The sequence below is a fragment of the Struthio camelus genome, chromosome 7 (assembly GCF_040807025.1).
Source record: "Struthio camelus isolate bStrCam1 chromosome 7, bStrCam1.hap1, whole genome shotgun sequence".
Taxonomy (NCBI): domain Eukaryota; kingdom Metazoa; phylum Chordata; class Aves; order Struthioniformes; family Struthionidae; genus Struthio; species Struthio camelus.
The window spans coordinates 39,179,169-39,203,238 of record NC_090948.1 but is presented as its reverse complement, the minus strand read 5'-3'; the positions used below and the strand labels follow the sequence as shown (position 1 = coordinate 39,203,238).

Genomic DNA, 24,070 nt, shown 5'->3' with positions numbered 1-24,070 from the left:
TTTACCCCGGTCAGAGCCTGGGCGGAAGGGATGGGTTAGATGTCTAGCACGTTCCCTCATTCGGATTTCCCAGGCGCCATGCTTCTGAAGCACGCTTCTGGCTAGAGCTTTGCAAAGCCGCCAATCCAACACCCCTTGCCGCTCAGCGAAACTAGGTCAGCATCCCAACGGGCGTTCGAGCACAAGTCCTCACTTTAAGCCACAAGACGGTCCCGGGGCCCCGAGTCAGCACGTCCTGCTGTATGTGGCCGCACAGAAATCTGAAAGAACCGCTGTAATCAGAAACTTTTACTTTCTGCGCAGCCACGTTTCAACAGCAGGAAGCTGTTGGTGTCTCGAGCGCTTGGACTTAGCCAATCCGCAGTGGTTGTCTTGAGCTGCCAGCTGCAAAAAAGCACATTTGAGACTTCAGCATTCATTTGCATAAATCCTCCTTTGGCCATCAGTTACTAGCCACCAACTAAGGGTACGCATGCGTTTCTCGGATTGTTGTCTTCCTGAACGACATTTCTGTCTTGTAAGGGCAAAAATGCAACTTTCTGCGTTTTAGTGAAGTTGCTATGGCACTGAACGGCACCCTGGCACGCTGTCACGCTCCTCATCTGTCCCCACGCTGCCCGTCAGGCAGACAGACAGCGCTTTCTGACCTCTGAAAACAGGCAGAGGCAGGCTTTCCTCTCCCATTTGGAGGCTCCACTGGTCAAACGTCAACCATACTAGAGGGCACCAGAGCTGGCGTTTGAGCAGCGACAGAGTTGCGAAAAGCCCGGAGCCTCCGGGACTCGTTTCCAGTCCTGGCGCGGGAGCAAGGGCAGCCGGGCCTGGAGGGACCAGCCCAGCAGCAGCCCCCCGCAAGCTGCCCCCGAGCCGCCGCTGCAAGGCAAGGGAAGGTCTCGCCGCTCCTTTGCAAGCACAAGTCACTGCAACATGACCGTGCTCTAACCAAGCAAAGATCAGGTACCGGGATGCAAAAACAAGCCCAATGAGCGGCACGCTCATGCACCACCCTCAGTGTATGCAGAAGGCGTTGAACTGGGAGCAGGGAAATCATAAAAATGATCATGAAAAATGATCAGAGCATCACATCCAGCAGAAAAAAATAGTGATTTCTCCAGCAGGTCCAGCGCAGCTCCCCTTCCACTGCCACGTGATGTGGCCGGCATCCAGCCGGCGCTGGGGTCACTGCTTTAACCAAATCCCTGCTGGCAGGAAGGATGTGACCCCACGAAGGTGCTGTCACAGCCACTGCCAGGCAGACCCGCAGCTCCAGCTCGCTCGCCTCCCAGCGCCTTTCCGGATATGCCAGGCAGCTGGCAGCCCTCAGCACTGTGACCACCCTGGTGCCCCGAGACCATCTCAGGGAGCGAAGCACAGTTCGCAGCCTGAGCGCTAGCCCAGGAGGTGCTGGCTGCCGTAATGCGCCAGCCCTGTGCCCAAAGCGGGGGCCCCGTCCCCTCCCCGGCCGTCCCGGAGCCAAGTTGCTGCTCCCTCATTCTCAGCTGCAGCCCCTTGCTCAGGAGGGATGGTCCCTCTCCACCTGCTGCGGCCTCTTTCTCAGGAGGGATGGGGTCTCCTCACCTGCTGCGGCCCCTTTCTCAGGAGGGATGGGGTCTCCTCACCTGCTGCAGCCTCTTTCTCAGGAGGGATGGGGTCTTCTCACCTGCTGCGGCCCCTTTCTCAGGAGGGATGGGGTCTCCTCACCTGCTGCGGCCCCTTTCTCAGGAGGGATGGGGTCTCCTCACCTGCTGCGGCCCCTTTCTCAGGAGGGATGGGGTCTCCTCACCTGCTGCAGCCCCTTTCACAGGAGGGACGGTCTCCCCTCATCTGCTGCAGCCCCTTTTCAGGAGGGATGGTCCCTCCTCGACCGCCCCAGCCCCTTTCTGAAGACCGATGGTGTCTTCTCACCTGCTGCAGCCCCTTGCTTAGGTGGGACGGTCCCCCCTCACCCACCGCAGTCCCTTTCTCAGGAGAGATGGGGTCTCCTTGCCTGTCGTGGCCCCTTTCTCAGGAGGGATGGTCTCCCCTCGCTTGTCACGGCCTCTTTCTCAGGACGGACTGGGTCCCCTTGCCTGCTTTCTTCCCCTCAGCCCCGCTCCCCCCTCACCCCCTCTCCTTGCAGTCCTTGCTCAGGCTCTTCCACCCCGTCTCTAGTCTCAGCCCCACCTGCTTCCCGGCCCTCCCTGCCTCCCAGCCTCACCCCTCCCAGCCTGCCCTCTCCCCGGCCACCGCGTCCACGGCCAGGGGAGGCCCCCAGCCCTGCAGGTCCCGCGCCGACCGCCACGTGCCCGAGCCCCCTGCCCGGCGGCCGGCAGAGGCAGGGATGCACCAGGGAAAGGCTGTCGCGACGGTATTTCTCTTTTACTTGGATAACAAAAAGGAATTGTTTCACCCTTCACTCTTGCAGGTGCAGAGGTGGGACGGAAAGCCTGCACCCGAGAGACGCCCGCCCCAGGCGGCTCCTTTCGGCAAAGCTGGGATTTACGCTGGGACGGCGCAGAGAAGAGGTGCTGCCTGAGAGCCGAGGCTGCTGCAAAGTCACCCCAGCTCTGAGGAGAAGACTTGGTCCTTGCCAGGGAAAAGAGAGCGTTTGCTTCCCCGAGCTGAGACGCACGATGACCCTCGTGAGCCCCTGAGCGGCGCAGCCCCTCCGGACAGCCCCTGCAGGCACGTCGGCCCCGCGCAGCCAGCCTCAGCCTCCGGGCACCGCCGCGGAGCGAGCGGGGACTGCTGCCGGCCCCCGCTGGCCCCTTGCTCTGATCCCACCAGGCCGCGTTTCCCTGGCCGGCTGCACCAGGGAAGCCTGACCCTGCAGAAGGACGGACAACACGGGGATGGGGAAGGGCAGCTCCTGGGAGGCGAGCAGGCGGCCTGATGCTTGCACCTCAACAACAAGGGGTCGAGGCACCTGGCTACCCCCCGTGCTGCCGTAAGGGCGCGGGCCCCATCTCGGAGAGGGTGCTGAGCACTTGGTCCTCACCCCCAAGGCAAAGGCTCTGCTCAGCGCAAGCCCGTGGTGCTGGGTGGTGCCTTCCAAATCCGACCCTATGCTTCGTCAGCACCTCCTGTCCGGGAGCAACGGCTTTCAGTAGGACACGTCTTTAAACCTGCTCGGGGCTCTCCTGCACGGACACCTTCCATTTTTCCACTCGGGCATAAGCCCACAAACTCTTATGTTATCCAACCTCTGCTCTTCAAAAGAGGCTCTTGCAACGCAGTCAAGATCCGTAGCACGGCTTCTTTTTCCTCGACTCATCGATGGTTTGTTCCTCTTCAGACCCCCACGCGACCGCGCGGGGCTAAGCAACGGGGGCGAGGGTGGCGTCAACCCGGCGGAGCCGGGCCGGTCCATCCGCCCGCGCGGCGTGCCGGACGCCTCTCCCTCCCCCCAGCTCGTTACAGCGACGATGGCCACCGTTTTCCAACATCATTTAAGTTTCTGAAGCAATTTCGGTTTTGCCTTTTTTTTCTTTTTCTTCTTCTTCTTCTTCTTCTTCTTCTTCTTTTAAAGCAAACCATCTACCATATGTTCTCCCCTGAAAGGGGTAATTGTTAACAGATCATTAAAACAGCGGGGCGAGCGCGCTGGGATTCCTTCCCTCCGTCCTGCGCTTTATCCCGTCTCTGTCACTCTTTCAATGGGGCTTTGAGGGCTCGGCTTTTCTAACTTCCTTCCCGGGAAAGGGGAAGAGAAAAAAAAAAAAATGAAAGCACCACTAAAGTGACCCTCTTCACAGCTCTCCTCCTTTCTTTTCACCGTCTTTTTCGACACCCAACAATAATCGGGGCTGGAGGCTGCTGCCGCTCGCCGCGGGGCTGGGGGCCGGCAGCGATGCACCCGGCCCGGCCACGGAGCTGCTCACCTGGCCGGGCAGCGCTGCACCCGGCGCCGGCACCATCCAAAACCCGAGCGGCCAAAGCCCGAGACTGCTTCGCCCTTGCGCGCGTATCCAAGACAGGGGCCAAATCAACTCTTCTCCTTCCCGGCTCTGCCGAACCGGACGCAGACGAGGGCAGTGTTTTCTTCCCAAGTACGAAAATACACTGGGGCCAAGCCAATTTGCGGAAGCGCGACTGACCGAATTTGATTTTAACGAGTTAAAGATCAGCGTTGTTCACAGCATCACGGATGAAGGTTGCCGCCTGCATCCCTCCCTCCCCCAGAAAAGGCATAAAGCAAGGAAGCAAAACCAAAGCAAGGTACTGGGCACTGAGCAGCTCCCACCTGCAGCGGGACACAAAGCTGAGGCCACCCCAGGAGCCGCCTGGACGCGACCATCGGGCGCAGCGCCCGCACCTGCACGCCCAGCGCAGCTCTAAGGAAGCCTCCGAGATATGACAGGCCCACACCGCTAGAGGGGGAAGCTGTTCAGCAGTCCTCCTCCCAGCCCGAGCATCATCCCATCGCTACCCAGGTGCCGTTTGTTTGGGTTTGGGGGGAGGTTTTCTTTTGGTTTTGGGGTTTTTTTTTTTTTTGAGCTAAGCGCCACACAGCACATGCCCGCCAGCCCTTCGCCCAACCAGCGTCGCCCCGAGCGCGAGACCCGCGCAGCGAGGGTGCCTGCCGGGCCCGGAGCCATCCCGAGCATAAAGGTCGGCATCCCTCCAGCCCAACCGTGCTGGGCGCACGGCCCAAAACGCCCTCGCGTTGCTCCCCCTCGCCCACAAGGCAGCAAATACATTTAAATCCCCAAAATCCGTGCGGAAACCAAGAGCAGGTGGAGGATGAACGGTAGGGAAGTTCACAGTTATAGGGGCACCGTAAAACACACACGGACCGAAACAAAACCAAGCCAACGACGGCCGGTCTGAGATTTCGCGGAGTTGAATCTCAGTCCTTTAAACAGCAGGCAAGGCACATTGTTAGAAGCAGGTTACAGATGCATCTGTTAGGAGTGGTTCAGGCTTAGCTGCTCTCGCCAGGAAGGCGAGGACTGAATTAGATCAGTGTTCCTCACTCTTTCTAAAGCAAAGAAAGCACGTCAGCTTCCTGGAGGGAGCCCAGATGATCTTGGCAAGCGCGCCCACCGCGGTTTTCGCTTGCAGCCGGACGCACAAATCGGACTAACCCAACACTTCCAAGTTTAGGGCCTTCCCACGCTTGCGGCTCGATTTGCTTGCGCCGAGAGCAAACCGGGCGCCGTCCGGGCACCGGCCCGCCGGCGCGCCCAGACCGCCCGGGCTCCTCTCCCGCCGGCGCGCTCCAGCCGCTCTCCGACGGCATCGTCCTTCCCTTCGGCCGCCGCAGGACGGTTACAGTCGAGAGTTCGTGCCCTCAAATCTGCGAGAAGGACAAGTGTCAGCGGTATTTGGAAGAATCATTTATTGGACTGAACACGTTAGCGTTTGACGTTCGGGTACCTCTGCCGGTTGATTCAGCAACTGATGGACACGCTTGATTCAGAAATAACAGCATATGAGAACAGTTTAAACAAAATCTTTATTTTTTTATTTTTTTAAACTTAAATTTATAATTTTGATGAAAAGAATCAAATTTGGAAATATTTCAACATACAGATCTCGCCCCCCCGCCACAATCAATACATTGGCTAGTCAATTTACTCAAGAGGAAAATACAATCCATAGAAGACACAAACATCCCATAACTCTTATACAAAAGCCAAACAGTAATAATTTGCATTAAAAACGTATCAAAGCATTACCTGACCGATTCAACACTGGCATTTGCCCCATCATCAAAAGGCACAAAAGACTGAGCGACGAAAGTGTTCAGCGGTACATCCATCATTGTCAGCAGATCAATCGAGATTAGCGTAAAAAAAATTATCACACGTTTAGTATTTACCACTTTGATTAGTAAGGAGCCGCTCTTCTGTTTTGCAACCAGCCGGAAAATAAAACTTGCAAGGGCAAACGTTTGAACAGGGCATACCAAGACGCGAAGGCTCTTTTCTCGAAACCTAACTGGAAATCCTCCCCGGCAGCAGCTTTCCTTAGCGCGCATCATTCAGCGATCACTGGGGAAAACATCTAGTTACGGAGGAGCCGACGGGGCTCCCCGGGGAGACGCGGGCCGGCAGCGGGCAGCATCGCTCTGCCAAAACGACCGCGCGTAATCCCGGCGACCAGCCCGGCGGGTCGAGGGACGGGGCGGCAGCGGAGGAGCGGCTCCGCTTCCCAAAGGGCTGGAGACGACCCGGCGACAACCCCCGGCGCGCTCAGCACCGCAGGGCGTTAAAAAGATCCCAAGGGAGAGAGAGTCCAGACGCTGCTTTTGGTGTCCTGTTCTTGAAAGGGTTAGCGCAGATTAATTACACCCGTAGCCTGCCAGAGCTGCAGAAGCAGGTACCAACCAGGACAGGTCGACTCGCTTCTTAAGGTCTCCGAAGTCAGCCGGGATAACACATACAGCAGCCCGCTCCAGCAAACTCCGGCTCGGACCTCTGCCACGCTCCTTCAAACAGTCTTTCACCAAGCTTGTGCTCAGCGATGATGTCTTCTACCCGAGTTATGTAGAGCAAAGACAGCAGCACTCCAAGGAACTGCAAAACCCAAAAGGCATCTCTGAACCGCAGAGCGAATACCCCTTGTCCCAAACTTCGTACAGCACGGTTTTTACAGCTCACGGAGACGTGCAGGGGATACGTGGGCACCTAGGTGGTAGACACGCCGACACAGTCTCACCCGCTTACTCCTTCTGACGGGCATTTTGTACACGGGGGTATGAACGAAACACGTCTGCCGTCAGCTAACACAGCAAAAACCTATCACCTCCGCCTCCTCGAGCAGCAGAAAGTCTTAGTGCGCTCAACTAGGGGGAGGAGATGGTTTAAAACAACAAAACAAAGCAAACACCAAAAGAGAAAACCACCAGATACGGCAAGGTTTTGCAGTACTGCTACTAAACCGATGGCGTGCCACTGATAACATAACTTACGAGTTACGTTAAATTTAAATAAAAACGGTAATTAATTACAGCCAAATGGGATTTTGCCTGCCACGGCAACAAGGCAGCGGCTTCCCTTAAAGCGTGACGTACTGGCCTGGCCTTACCTGTGGTAACAATATGCCAAGCAGGACACCAGCCATGATGCTGTAGTTGTCTAAAAACCAAATAAGCACTGCATTTGTGCATCCTCGGACATATATGACCTGCTGAACACTCAGACGCTGTAAAAGAACACATTAAAACAGAAGTTACGCTGCAAGTACGACAGACGGTAACGCAGAACTCAGGGAGCCAAATTCAGTCGCCCTTCACACCTCTCCAAACCCGCCGGCTCCGACAGAAACCTCATCGCCAGTTCTTCAGTCCGTCCCTCAGCTCTCCCACATCCAAACAAGCTACTTTTACAGTTTCTTCCCTTTCTACTACCTTCCTAAAAAGAAATAGGCCTGATTCTGATCTTGGGCCGCACGGAAAACACAGAAGTCCCTCGTTAGCTTTTATCTTCAGTTCCAGGCTGGAACTGCAGCAGTGGAAAAACATGAATCGTCGACAAAGGGCCCTGCAACACACTAGAGGAGGTTAGGGACAAGGGGATTCAAGATTCAGTCCTGCAAGCTGCAATGCACTGTGACCCCAACCAATAACATGCAAAGCACTCGAGTCTGCAAATAGTCCCAAGTAGATGAATGGGGTCAAGTTAAGCGTATGCTTGAGCGCTTTGTGCGTTGGAGCCAGACCGGGGCATTTAGGTGATTAAGGCATAAATCAGTGAATCTGAATGAAGACAGGTCATATGTAAAGATAACCGGTAATCCAAAACACTAACAACTGAAACGGGCATTGTGCGCCGAGTGCCTCAAACGAGCAGGGAAGAGGGGCTTTTAGGCCAACAGCAACTTCACTCCCTGCACTAGGAGTACAAAGCGCGGAGTGGAGAACTGTGGCAGATCAAATTACCGATTTCTGTGCTTAATCACGCCACAATTAGTGCCCTGAGCCAGCAGTCTCTACTCCGGAGTCACCGGGGCTGTTCCCAAGAGTAAAAACCAAAGAACGAGGCCGCATCCTGCTCCTGAAGGGACCAGGAGCCCGCCAGCAGCAACTGGGAAGTCCCATCCCTCTTCCAGCCGTAAATACTAGAGACCTAAAAAGAGAATACCCGCTACAGGATGTGAAAGACTTAAAAACAACCAAGCTGGCTCCACAGAAACTGAATTTTACTTAGAGAGAGGCCTTGGCTTCCTTAAAAGCTTTCCCCAACTCAAGTGACTACATTAAGTACTGGAGTTTCTTGCTTCACGTTAACCGCAACTGCTGCAAGGGGGGTGATCTTTAGAGAGGGATCTTCACGCACGTCAAACAAGGGGTCGGGGAAGATACGGAGGAGAACGTTTCACCATCAAATATGGCTCTTTTTTTTTTTTCTTTTTTTTTAAACAGAGTTATTCCAGATCAAATCTAGAATAACGATTACTTCAGCTTTAAGCATGCAGAAGTCTATTTGGTAACGGACAGAAAGAATTCGGAGAAGCACATCGCTTTACCGTTACAGGGCGCATGCTGGCTACGTTACCTCTTGGTCAAGAGTTTTGTATCCACACATAGTGTTGATGATGTCCGTCTGAAAAGAAAGCAGATACGAAATATTGCAAAAAACCAAAAAGCACAGAAAACAGTAGGTTACATTCTTCATTTGCTCACCCAGCTGTGAGTCGCTTGCCAGCCTGTCACCAAAACACAGCACATGTTTAAGGAACTCGGTTGCATGTGTTTGTTTCCATACCATATTTACGAGGGCTGACAGGTTGGGACGTACGCACAGGCTCCACGTCAGATTTCAGGGCACAAAAACAAGAGAACTGTGCAAACAGGGACAATTTAAGGCGTAAAAGACTACCACCAGGACCGTGAAATGGGCCACAAGGGAAAAAAAAATTAGTCAAACAGCAGCCAGGTAACGGATACGGTTACTGTCCATCAGGAAGAGGAGTGAGCAGAAGGAGTAAAGAAAATGACGGGCCACCAAGGCAAGACCACACAAAGCGAGGATGAAAACGCAGCGAAAGGACAATGCGAACGGGCACGCTGGTGCTGAAGGACACGGCTGGACCCAGGGACCTCCAAGGGTCCCTTTCCAGCCCCAGTTATTCCACGTTTCTGTGGCCGGCCTCGAGAGGCAAGCGTGGCGCGGCTGCCCTGTCATCCCTGGAGGTGACAGACGCCTGGCAGATAAGGTGGTGCAGCCCCTGCGTACACGGTGACCCGGCTGCGTCAAAACCAACCGCCGGGAAAAGCCGAAAAACCCTTCTAATGGGGAGCGCTGGGAGCCTGCTCCGGGACCCCCACGGCCAGACTCGGAGGGAGCCCTGCGCCGTTTCAGAGCACTCGCTATTGCCAGTAACCGCGTCACGACACGAGACAGTCGGAACATGGCGGCGTTGGGTCGGGAAGCAACACCAACTGCGACACAACTATGCACCAGAGCCTTTTAACCAAAGCTGAGAAGCACGACACAGCACCGGGACTGCACTACCAGCCTTCTTCATCATCATCATCATCCTGCTAGCAGTGTGCAACTAGCTTGGGTGACTCTCCCTAGCGTTGCTTGGCCATATAAGCACACCCCAACTTCCCAGAGAGAGGGAAGAGAACAAACGCGACGACTACATCGTCTGCACGGCGTGATTTAATTACACTATAAAAGCAATCGCTATCTGCCGGGTGATGCAAGTTACCCCTAGGACACGTGCAGCAAAGTGGAGCGCTTTCTCTTGCTGCTGAGCACAGGGAATTTGGCGCAACAAGGCTGCTTCTGCGGCTTGAACAACTCCATCTCCTCCCGGCCAAAACCGCCTAATGAGCAAACTCACTGGTATCCATTTGGGATACTGCAGAGGAGAACAAAAGCACATTGGAGAATTCATAACGCTTTAGGTGCCAAAAAACAAGCAGCTAGTTTTAATTTTGAGGCCTTTAACGACTTAACGCAGCGTATTAGGAAAACCCACAGATTAACAAGGCCATCATTCTGTTATGGCGACAACTTTAAACGCTGAAATAGCTGGGACCCAAACAACGTCTGCTACTACAAATGCTTCGGTAAACATTGTGCAAGAAAAAAAAGAGCGTTTGCATTTATCACGGACTACTAAAACGTTTCCCATAGGGATTTAATATTTTGGTGGGGGTCTTGACCTTCTGGAGGCTTGTCACGGCTAACCTAAAAACGCTATCCTTCCTTTACAAATCCACGACTCTAAGGCCCACCAGCATCAGCTGAAGCAACGACCAAGTTAAAGAGCAGAAGATACGGAAGCAAATGAGCGCGCGCAAATGCAAACGGGGCGCAGCAAGAGCTACCCCAGCGACACGCGCTCCCTCCAAACGACAACGCGGTGCAGAAGCGCCATTTCTCCTCTTTCGGAGAGGGTGCGGGACACCTCCCGAAAGGTCAGCAATTCAGAGCTCTGACACAAACCCCGTATCCCTTCACCCAGCACGGCGCAGACGCGATATAACGCGGCGTTCATCCCGAAGCACAGATTCTGGACTTTCATTCAGACACTGGAGATCCACGGCGAAGCTTCAGATTAAGCCCTCGCGTACATACGTATAGGAATACGTATTTGTATTAAGAAAATCCTCAACGAAACGGCAAAAACATTAGTCAGGGTCTTTTTTTTTTTTTTTTTTTTCAAGAACCCAAAATCTAGGCTCTCACCTTCAGCTTGCAATCGGCCCACAAGACCAGGAGAAACGCATTGCATAATTCCTTCGGACCCCTCCTCAACAGAAGTGTGATCCGAATCTGGCTCTTAACAACACAAGCTTTCTTAAGAGGAGCAGAATCCAACCCTCCCACATTAGCAGGAGTTTTCCATGACTGTAAAGTGCATGAGTAATTACAAGCTCTATCTGCAGTTTTCCAGGACAGAAACCAGCCTGTATTTGGAAGCACTTGTCAAACATACAAGATTTATTCATCTTGTGATTTTTTTTATTTATTTTTAAATTTTTTTTTAAAGGCAGCTGGTTGGACAGCCGTGGCGGTCACGCCACCCCGCCGAATCCACGGGGGGCTGCATAGGCATCCCCTCCTCCTTATATACAGACGATACATTCCCCGTTTTTTTCTCAGAGAAGCTCTTTATTTTAAAGTTTTCCTGCCTGCTTGGTTGCATTTGCAATTCGCAATGTGTTGCTTGTGACACGTCTGAAAAGGCACCTGCAATTATTTCTGTTCCTTAGAGAAATGAGAAGAAACCATTTGTTGCCGACACAACTCCCCAAGTGCCTCCTGCAAACACATGTTCTGTTAGAAAAAAAAATCTATTGCTCGAATACTTGCGTTAAGTAAGAAACACAAACATACCAAAACCTGGACCAGATAATTTTGGAGGAAACTCTTCTGTAGCAGTGACGACTGCTGACTGATACAGAAGTTGCCTTCACATAGTGCTGTATTTCCAAACACAGGAAAGAAGCAAGGTTTGGAAACAAGGCTTCGACAGAGAAACGTGAGATTCAGGAAAACAAGCACTATTTTGAATCACCATTAAAAAGCCAGATTGCTCTTCACTAGTCATCACTATTTTCCTGTACCACCAATTGATGGGGCAAAACCCCGAACTGTTCAGCTAGCTTAGTGCAGCTGAGCATCAGCACAAAGTATCTTCAGGCGCACGGTTTTCTTACTCTCAAACACCTAAGGTTTAAAGCTTAACTATTTAGCTTTGGTTTCTGAGAATAAATCAGACCTCAGCACAGATTTAAACAGACTTCCTCTCACACACAAAAACGTGCAGGCATATATAATAATCACTTTCATAGAACATAAAACACCTTTTTCCCCAGCAACATCTAGCAGGATTTCTGAGATTATGCCTTTTTTTTTTTTTTTTTTTTTTTGGGGGGGGGGGGGGGTAACTTGAACATCTAAGCTTAAGGCACGCACTGAAAGGATGGCACCTAACAGGCACCAGCAGGTTCTCCACCATTACGGAAATGAGCTTCTAGGCGTTAAACGTGACCCGTTGCAGAAGGTGATGTGGCATCACCTCCTCGAGATGGGCCGAGAGGCCGCTGCTGCATGACCAAGCCGGGATCCCAAAAAGGCATTCGCCGCGCGGAGGTGATGTTTGAAAAAGCAGCTGCGGGGATTCAGCATAAAACGTGGGAGCTACCCAGGGGCACAGGAGACGAGGCTTGCCTTATTTCTGACGCAGCAACTGTAGGGCACTCCGCAGGCTAGCGGTCCCGGCGCGGCACAGTCGTGGTACGCGTTCTGCGACCAGTCTTTAAAGTCTTCCCCGCCGCAGCACTTGAACTGGAAAACACCGCAAAAGACAAAGAAGTCGTATCCTTGGCAGAAACTCTTCTATTAACTGGAGAACAAATCACGAATAAAATTAGGGATTTTAACAACACCGAGGAAGGAGGCACCTACCCAGCAAGTCTCTTGTTGCATCGGGTGAGGCATACATGAACGCGTTACTAAAGTATATCCACATTTACAGACAAAATACGTAAGAAAGGGGAAAAGAGACTTTCTCGTTAGATCAAGCAACAAATATCTAAGTCTCCCCGACGGTTTATCGAATCGGTCAAAGTACAGGGATCGGTGCAAACTCCACAAGAAAGGGCTCTCACCACAAACACAGAAGTTGTTTAATATCGTAGCTTGTATAAAACCGTATCCAAAGGAATGCTTTTACGTTCACGACAAATAAAAAGGGCGGGGAGAGACCGAATTGGTATCTAGCACAGGAAATATCCGAGAGAGAAGTACGGCTGAGGCCAGCGTAACTCTACGTGGCTGACGGGTTCAGCTGCACCTCCACGCGCAGGCAACTCCTTTACGTGGGCCTTCCACGCGCGGAGCGCGTGAGAGAGCAGCGGCTCTCCTCCTCCGGAGCACGAGCGCTGCAACTGCACCCAAGAAACGGTAGCATTGAAAAGAAGGGAAGACGTAGGTGATGTTCCTCTGGCACCCATTAAGGCATGACACAAGGCATCAGAGCAAAGCACTTCGTACGAAGTTCCACCTCCAAGCTTTTCAGAGCCGGGAAAAATATCTTTTCAGATCTCGAGATTACTAAAAAGATGTTTTAGATTCGATCAGTCTTGAGTTGTAATGTACCCTTTCAAGTTTTTAAGGGTTCTGACTACGTTTCTTCAAACAAATGACTCTAATTCATGAAAGTGTTCGTGCAAGGCATGAAAAAAAAAAAAAACCAGAATATTTTCAGTACAACTTCATTAGTAGAATTGAGATCAGGCAAACAAACGCCGTAAGTGTACACTACCTTAATACAAATATTCAACTTATATTTCTAAACGAAGGGGGAACGCAGGAGCTGGTTTAATCACTAACATTTGTATCTGCTTTATAGGCACATAATTTCTGGGAGTGCATGGAAACTTTAAAACTTTATAAAGTATAATGACAAAATTTCCTCAGGATGGTTTGTTTTTGACAGACTTCCCATGTTAACTTTGTTTTTCAAAGCAAGCTGCCATTTCCATAATGATGTCATAAAATGTACATACCATATCCTAGCCAATTTTTTTTTTTTTTAATTATTTGGCACAGTTACTCACATCATAAGGATACTGTGAGCACACTTCTGGACGTTTGCTGCTTCTTCTATAGTCTCTGAACTGTATGGCAGAACCCTTAAGTAATCCAATAAACATTTCATCACAGCAGCCTTAAAAAAAAAAAGGGCTATGAGTCAACCACACGTGCTATTAAGTAATATTCAGTTGCGTTCAACGTAATTCCTGAATTTCAGCTGCAGGTACGTATGCTTCCAAGAGCACATCATTTGAATAAAGGCCTTACTGAAGAGTTTGCTATGCGCCCTTGAGTAAAAATACAAAGGCCCAGGCTCAGTCAGTCCAATCTCCACATAATTTCTCTTTATCCAGAATTTCCTGTTCGTTATACGCTTTCAAAAGTCTAGGACCAGCCAACAGAAGCACGAAGCACGGGAACTTAGGTGGACTCTACGCTGGATCTGAATCACGTCTACCACGGCAAGAGCCGCGCGTTGTACTCCCTTTTTGCAGGGAGTTGGAGGGCTTCAGGCGCCGGCGGGAAGGCGACCGGAGCCCTGCCCGCCGCGACTCCGCAGCAGAGGACACACGCGGTCGGATCCCCCTCGTCAACAAGAATTTGACCATCGCATCGCTGGAAAAGCTCCAAGCTGTCACTGAGGACCTACCGCCTCTCAGCGCCGCTTGCAGCTAAATTATTGCCAGAAAAACCAACCTTCTTTTGAACAAAGTCCATTATGTTCTTGAAGTCTAAATCATCGTAGTAATTCTCAATTCCTCTTCTTATGTTATCGTTCAGAAAGTCGATTGTCTAGAAGACAAATTAAAATAAGATTCATGAGTTAGGTATGCTGAAAGGACATTAAAGAACAGGTTAAAGCGACTCCCGGTCCGCCGGGAGTCTCGCAGCTGTCCACAGAGATGGTGCCAACAGGACACGCGGGCTCCGCCGAGCACGGGCACGTGTGGGCAAAAAAACTCACCTTTTTAAGTCACGAAAGGCCAAGTTTGGGTGGTGGGTCTTTGGGTGGCTTGGCTTACTCCCACGGCAAGCCCGAAGGAGGTACAAGCCCACCTGGCTCGCTGCCCCCCATCGTTCACGAATTGAAACCTCTGCAGGCACATTCGGGCTCCCGCTCTCGGCCATTGCCTGGACCCAAACGTCATTAAAAGCAAGCTGAGCGCTCCTCTCCAGTGACACGCAGTGTGCCGGTGCTCGTCTCCATTCACTGCCCAGTCTAACTGCCTTTAGAAAATCCTCTGTTTTACTAATAAAAAAGTTTTTCCTACTCCACTAAAAGAATTAGAGCTCTTTCCTTACCGTTCACAGTCTTCAGCGGCAAGAACCTGAATCTTGTGCCAACAAATCATACAACATTTTATTTTCTGAGGAGTCCATAACTGCCGGATCAAGAGCTTTACTTCAGCTTCAGCAGAAAAAAGAGAAAAAGATTTCCTATCTGTACGCTTTACAGTCCTGATTTTGAGAAATATGGCAGCAGAATGGGAGCAGATACAGCAAGGCGTTTCCTCAGCTTAGCATATTGAAAATTAAATCATAAAATGTTATAAAAGTTCATGACACGAGGAAAAAAAGCAGTATGTTCTTTCCAATATCCAGTAAAATCATAACCAACCAAAAATGGGACTAATCATTACCAGAACGTAACAACTTTCCTTCCAATAAGGCTGCTTGAATTAAGGAGCAAAGCTAGATAGATCCTTACAGATCAAAAAGACACCAGAAACGTGTATTTAACATCACTATACTAGAAGATTAAAAAAAAAAAAAGATAAACAAAAGAAATACATGGCTATCATAAGAAACATCAGAAACAATGAAGAATTGTGCAGCTCCATCATACCACGAAAGAAGGAACAGCAGTAAGTAGAGCCTGGTTTTGCCTCTTTTAGGCTCGACACCCATCCTTGGCGTATTAGCTTACACGGTTGTCTCACCAGGTTCAGGAAGAGGAGGAGTGAACAGGCAGCTCAGCGCGACGTAACTTACGTACGAGCATCTCAGAGGCACAATAACTACTGCTTTAAGGGAAAGGGGCAGAAGCACCCGTTCCGCATCGGCATTTTCAAGTCACAAGTCAAAAACCGTAAAGCGAGCAAGAGTAGCGAGTACGCGTGAATAAGACTGCTAATCCTTTCGCAAATACCCACGCGGCGCTGGGAGTACTACCTGCCGTAACACATTCGATTCTTAGTCACGCATTCAGGCAAGCGGGCAAGCTGCGCGCCACAGCAGACACACAGACAACGTTTTCTTGGAAAATACGTGCCCCTGAGAGATAGTCCTTGCGATAAGCACGACTCAAAGAACAGTAACAGAATTTCCTAGACCGAAGGAGGAAATAACAGAAGGAAATGGAAAAAAACCCAGTGAGGCATGCAGAACCACCGGCATTTAAATGCAGGCTATTACTTCAAGCTTCTGTGAATTACTTCCTCCTCCTCCCCATACTAACCCTAACTTTCCATCAACCCCATAAAACAAACAAAACACTGAACCCTGAGCATAGCTACCCTGCCAAGACAGCCAAGAGAGGCGTCAGGAAACCACCGAATGCATTAAAAAATATATATATACGTTTTCTTGTAAGACAGTCAAAAGCAATTTTTCCTCACCCTCTCAGAAAACTAAGTAAAAGCCAAATATTTATTTACTATAAACCAAATTTTCTCTTTCCCATGATGCTCAAGTCTCCAACCCCACTTGGGAACGTGCCAAATCAGTAGTCTGAGACATGGAAGGTAAGTGAAAAGAAAGCATTTTGTAATAGGTTCAGAGCTGGAAACTCAGTTAGCCTGTATTACAAATTCTTAGTCAACAGATTTTTCTCCAAATTCTCCAGTCTGAAATTCATTTGCAGAACGGATGGTCAATTCCACCCTTCACTAAGGTGAAAGGCCCTGAAAAGTCTACGCTCCTCTTTTAGACTTCCATCAATTTTGGCTCAGACGACAATTTTAAAACCTTTCACCTGCTCAGTAGCGCAGCCACAACTTCACGTCTTGTGAAGAACATCTGAACAAGTTGCTCACCTGATTTCTGAAGATCAGTGCCACAACTCCACCAGTCAGTTCAATCAGCAAACAAATACCAAGGATGTACATAAACTGCAGAAAACAAATTGCAAGTGAGATCTTAAACAGGGTGAGAAACAAATCTCAATTACTCTTCCAATTAGCATGCTTAAGTCCCTAATATTCAATTGCCAGCATACTTAGCAGTTTTCCGGTAACATTTCAGTTATAACTTTAAAGAGAGAACGAAAAAAAATTGTTTTTTATAAAATTGGTTCTTGTCACAAAAAAAGCCTTTTTCTCACTTGACTGATTCTTTTTTTTTTACCCAGTTGGCAAAACCACTATTTTTCTGCTTTGAATAGCATCAAAACTAATAGATGCGTTCATCACGCCAAGACACTTCTCTCTACAACAGCATCCCAGTTCTTAGAGAAGCATGTTAATGAACTGCTACAAAACACACAGAACATTATGTTTTTATGCTTCCTGCAAAGACAGTGGCTATCTGTTAGCTTGCATTTCTTGGCAAAGCAATGCTTTAAGATAACCCAAACCATTTTCTGTTAAATCACTAGCGTTAAGCCAAAGCAAAATTCAGGGCTTTTGGTACATTTGGAGCGCATTGCTGCAGAAGCGGCAACTTAAAGCCATCCTGCTTTACCAAGCCGGCTCACAGTAGAGGCTCTGTTATGAGCACTAATAGGACTTAGCATGCCTAGTGGTAAGAAGAATTATATCTGTTAGGTCTCAATTTGTCTTTCGTGTGCTATAGACACGTTCACGCATGCACTCGCCCGTGACCGCTACGTACGTATTTGTGACTACTCATCAGAGTGCATGCAAAATAACACCACCGCGAAATAACTGAGATGTGCCAGCATTTGAAATGTTTTTCCAATCTAAAGGATGCTTCATGCATCAAGGATCGCTCTAACATGATTTTAGGTGCGCTTCACTAGGAAAGAAGTTGTACGATCTCTTATTTGAGAAGGCTCTAACGCTCTAAGAGCCGACCTATGACCGATGCTCACTCCGGACGGTGAAGGTCGTTCCTTTTCAGCACGCTTTGGGTGCATGCCCAGCTTTAGTACTGGGTGCCCCTGCTCTTCTGATTCGTAATGAGTGCTTCAAGGCAGTCCCACGTGAACAACACGGCTGTAGCCTCCTCTACCCCAAAACCCTGGAGAGAGTGCAGGAATTTTCTGTATTCCTGGCTTCTGATTTCCTCTTTCCTCTCCACGCTCCTCCTCGGCCTTTAATACGACTTCCGGCAGGAAGTCACGCGTTGTCACCCATGGGAACCTAGATACACAACGCCACGGACAAAGAAAGCCCTGCAGCCAACAGTCCACCTCAGAAAGCCAGGTCAATGTGTGCTGTCAATACCTGATATCAGTGACATGAATTTATTGGACAGGCATCTTTTCCTCTGCTAGGTACAAAAATCGGTTTGAGAGACAGACATTAGGGACTCTGTGGGCTTCAGTACCCCACCAGGTTCTCTTCTACACCACGAACAGAAAAGGTCCTATACGTCAGACAAGGAAGCAACGCCACGCTCAGAATTAGAGAAACTACCACCATCTACGGACATAGCCTCAGTAATTAACCTTTAGGGACGATAGCTTTCAGTCAGGCTCTGGCATGACTTAAAAATTCACAGTTCCCTCTTGCTTTAGCCTACGTAACGTACCCTACGTTCAGCGTTTCTTTAGCTCAAACCGACGTGGAAGTAAAAACCATGTTTTCGCGCTTTCCTTTAACGTAGCGCTACGCGTAGTATTCGTTCGCAACCCCAGGATTCCACAGAAATTACCCTAAAGCTCCCTCTTTCAAAGGCACTGGAGAGAAAAATTTGCTGCCTGCTGTTTCCCCCTGCGGACCGCCATCTGCGAGTGCAGAGGAAGCCCTACGGCGGCGCTTTACGGCCAACGCCGCTAAAAATACACGCCTCCCAATCTTGCCCCCGTACTCCCCTCCCCAGCGAGGGCAGGGAGACCTCAAGAGCCACCGGGTCCGCCTGGCTCGCGGCTCCTCGCCACCACGAGCGCTCGGACGAACCGGCAAAGCCCGCAAGCCGCTCGCTGCGTCTGACCTCCCGACCCACCCACCGAAGCGGCGGGCGACCCTCTCACGCGCTGGCCGAGAGGGGCCGCGGCCGGACTTTTGGTCTTCCCCTCCGGCCAAGGGGCAGCGCTAGTCCCTGCCGGACGCGATCTGCCCCAGCAGCAGGCACGCTTGTACCTCCGGGGCACCCGCGGCTGCCGGAGCAGGGAGGGAGCCGGCGCCGCGCGCCCGGCTAACGCCGAAGGGCACCGCAACGGCCGAGTCAGGGCGGCAGCTCGCGCCGCCGGATGATCGCTTCTTTCCCACCGAAAGGGTGGGTTCTTTCCAACCCAACGCAGATGAAGGAAGGGTTGTGGGTTTAGTTTCAAGCGACGCTAAAAAGCAAAAGCTATGAAATCTGTGAAAATGCAGAATTTAAAAAAAAAAAAATCACTTACTGCTTGAAGAAGGCATAAATTGTCTCTTAAAGAAGCCAGTACGCCCACAAAAGATACAAGGAACATTATAATACCCAAAAGGATTAAAATAATAGCTGGAGCTAGAAAGGCACTTTCCAGGGTCTTGTACTTCTGCCTTTCAACTTCTGCATAAATTCCAACACCGAGAACAAATGCGCCAATCATCTGAAACGGAAAAACAGAGAAACACACAGGTTATTCCTTTTTTCCCAGTAAACACAGAGGCGAGGCTCTGATCGCGTGAGTGCGCGTGAACCCGTGACTCCTTACTTCAGCACTAACCAGAATCCGTGAAACGCTCGCAGAAGACTGCATGGAAAACCTCAAAGACTACGGCAGAAACAGCTGAGTTAGAAGAGGCTGAGATTTGTTCATTTGGAAAACACGTTTAATACGTCTTAACGTTTTGGAATTCAACCCAGTCTCACATGCTTCAACTTGTTTAAAATTTAATTTATTACTCATCTGAGGATCAGGTACATTACATAAATTACCAAACGTCGTAGCATTGATATTCCTCCTTTGCACGTTCTCTCTCTCTCTCTCCATACGTACATTCACATACACGCACATACACATGCATATACATGTACGCAAACACGCACGCACACGTATACGTACACGCCCCTAAGATAACACAATTTCCAAGCCGCTCTGCAATCAACAGCTGATACACCCCTCGGTAGCAAGAGGTCTAACGCAAAACGTCTTTTAATAAATGTGCCGTAAACAGCGGTCTATTCTAGTGACGTTAACAAAAGAATTGCCGCTCGCTTCTAAAGCACGCCGCAAAGTCCAACAGAAAGGGCGATTTCGGGGCGTTTCTTAATTATGTGACGCTTGGTGATATATGGACCTGGTATTCCCTAGGCAAAGGTCTGCAGGGACACGCAGGGCGCTAGCTGCCAGATCACGAGCCCTAAAGTTAAAAATAATTTTTCATTTTCGAAACTGCCATTATTGGATATTTTGGAATAAATACAACTCACTAGTAAGTCTTTATTCTCTACAGGTAGGAATAATAAATCTGAAGGCCGTCATACGAGTGATGCCACCAAACTGTCATTAAAGAAGCCTGAAAATGATTCACCCGTAAAACTAAGTAGACGGGATCTATTTATTAAGCGACTTAGATTTAACCTGACCAAACTCAAAGTAACTCTCCCCTCTGACAAATTCAGAAATTGCACTGTAAGATCACGGACCACAGGAAACACAGTAGGCAGAGAGCAGGTATTCAGGTTTACCATGTATATGACTAGATCTTTTCCACCGAAATATATATATATATATATATATATATATATATATATACACACACATATATATATATACACACACGCGCACACACACACACACACACACACATTGGGGTTTATATTGGGATTAAAGGCGACCTGGGAGGGATTACGGGGCGCCTTCCCGGCGCTACGCTGCTTCCCCCCCCGAAGCGCGCCCAGCCGGTCGCTCTGCAAGGCTTCAGGAGACCAGAGCTTAAAATCAACGCCGCTTCGCTAGGAGAGGCTCGGAAACTACTCGCACCACGCAACCGCCCAGAACGACTCCAAGGAAAGCAGCTCTGCCAAACGTGCCGTGGCGGGGAGGGAGGCAGGCAGGCAGGCGGTAAGCGGCATCCCTCCGCGCCCCTGCTCCTCCCCAGCCAAGCCACCGGCTCGCAAATAAAAAGCTCCTCCTAGAGCAAGGGGATAGGAGCCACGTGCACCTATTGCAACCTACCTACGGGCTTCGTGGCACCGAAAGCTATTACAGGAGGGAAAACCGAGGTACGCAACCAAAATCCTCCTTCCTCGCAAGCGGTGCTTAGGCTTTCGTTATCTCTCACGCTTTGAAGTACTAACCGCAAGGTTTTAAAGCTCCGCTGGGGCTCAAACCAACAGCGTCAACCAGACGCAACTGGTGCCGCCTGGACGAGGTGCTCGGCCCCGGCAGCGCCAGCTGCTCTCTCCCTTCCTGCGACTACGGATGGAAATGCGCCTCGTGCCTAGGTAGCCCACAAAGATACGTGCTGTTTACATCCTGCATCCTTCGCGACGGCTCCGAACTTGGCAGTCCGCGCTGTGCTCACAGGAAAAATTATCTGGCCTTGACTCGCGTTACACGAGCATCCATCAGCAAGCGGCGGCGCTTCCTCCGGGGCTTTGCACGCACAGAAGTCGCTTTCCGAAGAGAAAGGAAAAGCTTTTTTTTTTTTTTTCCCCCCCAACTACTGGTTTTAATGCTGTACTTATAATATTTTATCCTAAATAAAGTAAGAAGTTGTGCCTACCTGACAGCAGCACGCTCTGCTCAAAGCGCTGCATGAGTTTCCGGACAGGCTCGAGAAACCAGGCAGCAGCTCCGCTCTCCTGGACAGCGGCCGCCCCGAAAAGTCACAGCAACAACTGTTTTTAAAGAAAGCTCCAGGCGACAACCTGAAGGCCCAGCAGCGGCGAGGCCGGGTAACAAACGCGCCCGTTTGGCAGTCCAAACAATATTTTCGGACCCGTTTTCCTCGTGCTTTCCAGTAAGGCCGAGAGAAAGCAAAGCGAGCTCGTCGGAGAGCAGACGCGTCTCGGAGCGGGGGGAGAGCCAGCAGCGGGGCCGGGCTGCGGAGCCCTGCTCTCGCCTCCCAGCCCGCAAACTAAACACCTACGCGCGCGCGCGCATAAAACATGAAAATTCAGTACTTGTTCTTTAATGAAGCGTTCTAGTCGAGATCCGTTACAAAAGCACGAGGGCGACAGCTGCACCGTCTCTGCAGCAAAACTCCCCGGCGATTATTTAGTCGCCGGCATCTTCCACCAATCGTGGGCACCTCAATCGGGGATTTCTGCCACTGCGCAAATATCCTGGAAGGGCGTCCGCAGCAGCGAAGAATGTGAATAGTCGCAGCATCCCATAAATCAAAGCCCCGTAAAATAGCAAAAGTGTTATGCTGAGTGCTTAAAAAAAAAAGCCAAAAAATTAAGAAAGCTGAAACTAATTACTGAAACTCCACAGCCAAACGCTATTCCTGTTTATACCAGTAAAATTCGAGGCTACACTGCTGCCACTGAAAAACATAATTGCACCATTGATATCTGCTGCTAACGAGACCCGCTCCGCTAAACCCGGAGAATGCAAAATGCGGAGGCCATGGGAAACCACGCAGCCCGCTCCAAACAATGCGCCGTGTGTTCGGACCGCGAGGGGCAGCGCACGGGCCACGAGGCGACACCGCCTGCAAGAACCGAATGCCATCGGCCTCCATCCTCCCCGCTCCGAATCGCTGCCGCTGCGCCCCGCTCCTGCCAGCACGCCGGGAAAACCGAGGCTTTCCGTCGCACACGAGGCCGGGGCGTTGCAAACGCGGCGGGAGCGACTGCAGGCGGTAAATAAAATTCTTCTCCTCTCTGAAAGACGCATTGTTCTCGACAGGCCCTGCGGAGAAGCCCTTCCAACCTGCCTTCTTTCGGGGGCTGGATGGAGCTTTTCCATCCTGCCGGGAAGAGCTCCCCCCCCCCCCCCCGTGCCAAAAGCAAGCGGGGAGCAGGCGACGCACACGCGCGCCTTCGGGGCGGACGCCGAGCAAAAGGGGGGTTGAAAAATAGCGCCGCGCGTACCTCGGTAAACGCGATTCATTCAACTCACTTTAATAGGGAGCCCCGAGAACGCGAAAGAGCAGAACGAAATAACGGCCCCAGCAACGCGCCTAGGAGACGGTAACAGTTCTGGCTGCCCAGACCCCAATTCACCCAATTCGCCCTTCCTTTCCCACAAATCTCACCTATAGAGCGACGGCTGTAAAAGGAACACAGGAAACTTCAGGAGTCTAAAATAAAGTGGGGTGGTTTTTTTTTGTTTGTTTCTTTCTTTCAAGGCAGACAAAGGACGCAAGAGCTACCCAGGGCCCCCAAGAGTCTGAACCGCGAGCGAACGCCCTGCACCCCGCTTTTCAGCCGCCCCTCGGGCTGCTGGACCCAGCAGCTGGGCGCCGTCCCCGAGCGGGGGGGGGTGAAACCTGGGTGGAGGCAGCAAGCCAGACACGCGTTTAAAGGCGTAAAAGCCCCCGAGCGAGAGCCGCCCCCCCCCCCAAAAAGACACACGCCGCCCGACTGCTTCCCCACGGCCCAAGCCCCTTCCTGCGGCTCCGCGACGGGCGCAGCGCCCTGCCAACTTCCCCGCCCCGCCGCCGCGTCGCTACCGGCCCCGTGGCCGCCCCACGCGCGGCCCTCACCCAGAAGGCGCCGCAGTAGCCGATGAGGGTGAACTTGAGGCAGAGGTAGGAGAGCCGCCGGCAGTAGCGCGCCCGCTCCGCGTCCCCCGGCGCCATCCTGCCCCGCTCCGCGCCGCCCCCCGGCCGCACCTGCCGCCGCCGGGGCGGAGCCGCCGCCGCCGCCGCCGCCGCCCCGCGCGGAGCGGCACCGCGTGGGAACGGCGGGCCGGCCCCGCAGCGACGCGCGGGGAACCGCGCAGCGGCTGCCCTGCCCTTCCTCCCTACCACTGAAAACGCGGTGCTTTTTCCCGTTCGTTGTTGCCTTTCTGTTTTGTTTCTTTTTTTTTTTTTTTTTAAAAGCCTAAGTCCACGGGTGATTGCTGTTACATAACGCCCCCCCCCGCCGCGCTGCCCACCTCCTCGGCTCCCCGCGGCAGGACCGCAGCCAGCGGCGGTCCTCCTCCAAAACGGCGGCTACCCCAGCGTCGGGACAGCGCGCTGCAGGCACCTGCAGCCCTCGCCGCCGCGCTGCCGCAGGGCCCTCGCGCGCTTGTTTGCTCTGTTAAGGTAACAGCTTCGGTTTCACTTCTTACGGCCTCATCCTTGGTGCTCTGGTGTTTGCAAGGAGCACGGCAGAGTATGCCGGGCTGGACGGGGCCGCTGAGGAGGAGGAGGCGCCCATCCTCCCCTGCAGACGCTCGAGTAACCCTTTTCTAGAGGCTCTGTCTGTGGACGCAAGCAGTGCCGAGCTGCTAAAGAGCCTCAGCTGTCCTCTCCCGGCCTTCGCCCCCATCAAGCGCAGGGCTGCAGTTTCCCAACCACAAGGGGTTTCGCACCCCTTAAACA

The 24,070-nt window shown here is 51.5% G+C and overlaps 1 protein-coding gene across 4 annotated transcripts; it reads right to left on the bottom strand.

Moving 5' to 3' along the window:
* Positions 1–5,418: 5,418 nt before the first annotated feature.
* TSPAN15 (tetraspanin 15) lies at positions 5,419–23,366 on the bottom strand. Of its 4 annotated transcripts, none has more exons than XM_068950916.1 (8): positions 23,246–23,366; positions 19,009–19,194; positions 16,520–16,594; positions 14,181–14,276; positions 12,117–12,233; positions 8,481–8,528; positions 7,012–7,128; positions 5,419–6,500 (listed from the first exon to the last, which is right to left on the bottom strand). In XM_068950916.1, the coding sequence occupies exons 1-8, from the start codon at positions 23,339–23,341 to the stop codon at positions 6,348–6,350; spliced, it is 888 nt and encodes a 295-aa protein (XP_068807017.1). In that variant the 5' UTR covers positions 23,342–23,366; the 3' UTR covers positions 5,419–6,347. The 4 variants fall into 4 exon arrangements, with proteins under 4 accessions (XP_068807017.1, XP_068807019.1, XP_068807018.1 ...); XM_068950918.1 differs by lacking the exon at positions 23,246–23,366 and adding an exon at positions 22,796–22,901; XM_068950917.1 differs by lacking the exon at positions 23,246–23,366 and adding an exon at positions 20,889–21,146.
* Between the last annotated feature and the right edge of the window lie 704 nt (positions 23,367–24,070).

What these genes read in the sequence shown, in the direction of transcription:
- TSPAN15 (XM_068950916.1), bottom strand. Translation starts at nt 23,341, where the DNA reads ATGGCGCCGGGGGACGCGGAGCGGGCGCGCTACTGCCGGCGGCTCTCC. An exon ending in GCTACTGCGGCGCCTTCTGG is followed by an intron (nt 19,195 to 23,245) that starts GTGAGGGCCGCG and finishes TTTCCGTTTCAG; the next exon opens with ATGATTGGCGCATTTGTTCT. An exon ending in ACAAAACTCTTGACCAAGAG is followed by an intron (nt 7,129 to 8,480) that starts GTAACGTAGCCA and finishes GTTCTTTTACAG; the next exon opens with CGTCTGAGTGTTCAGCAGGT.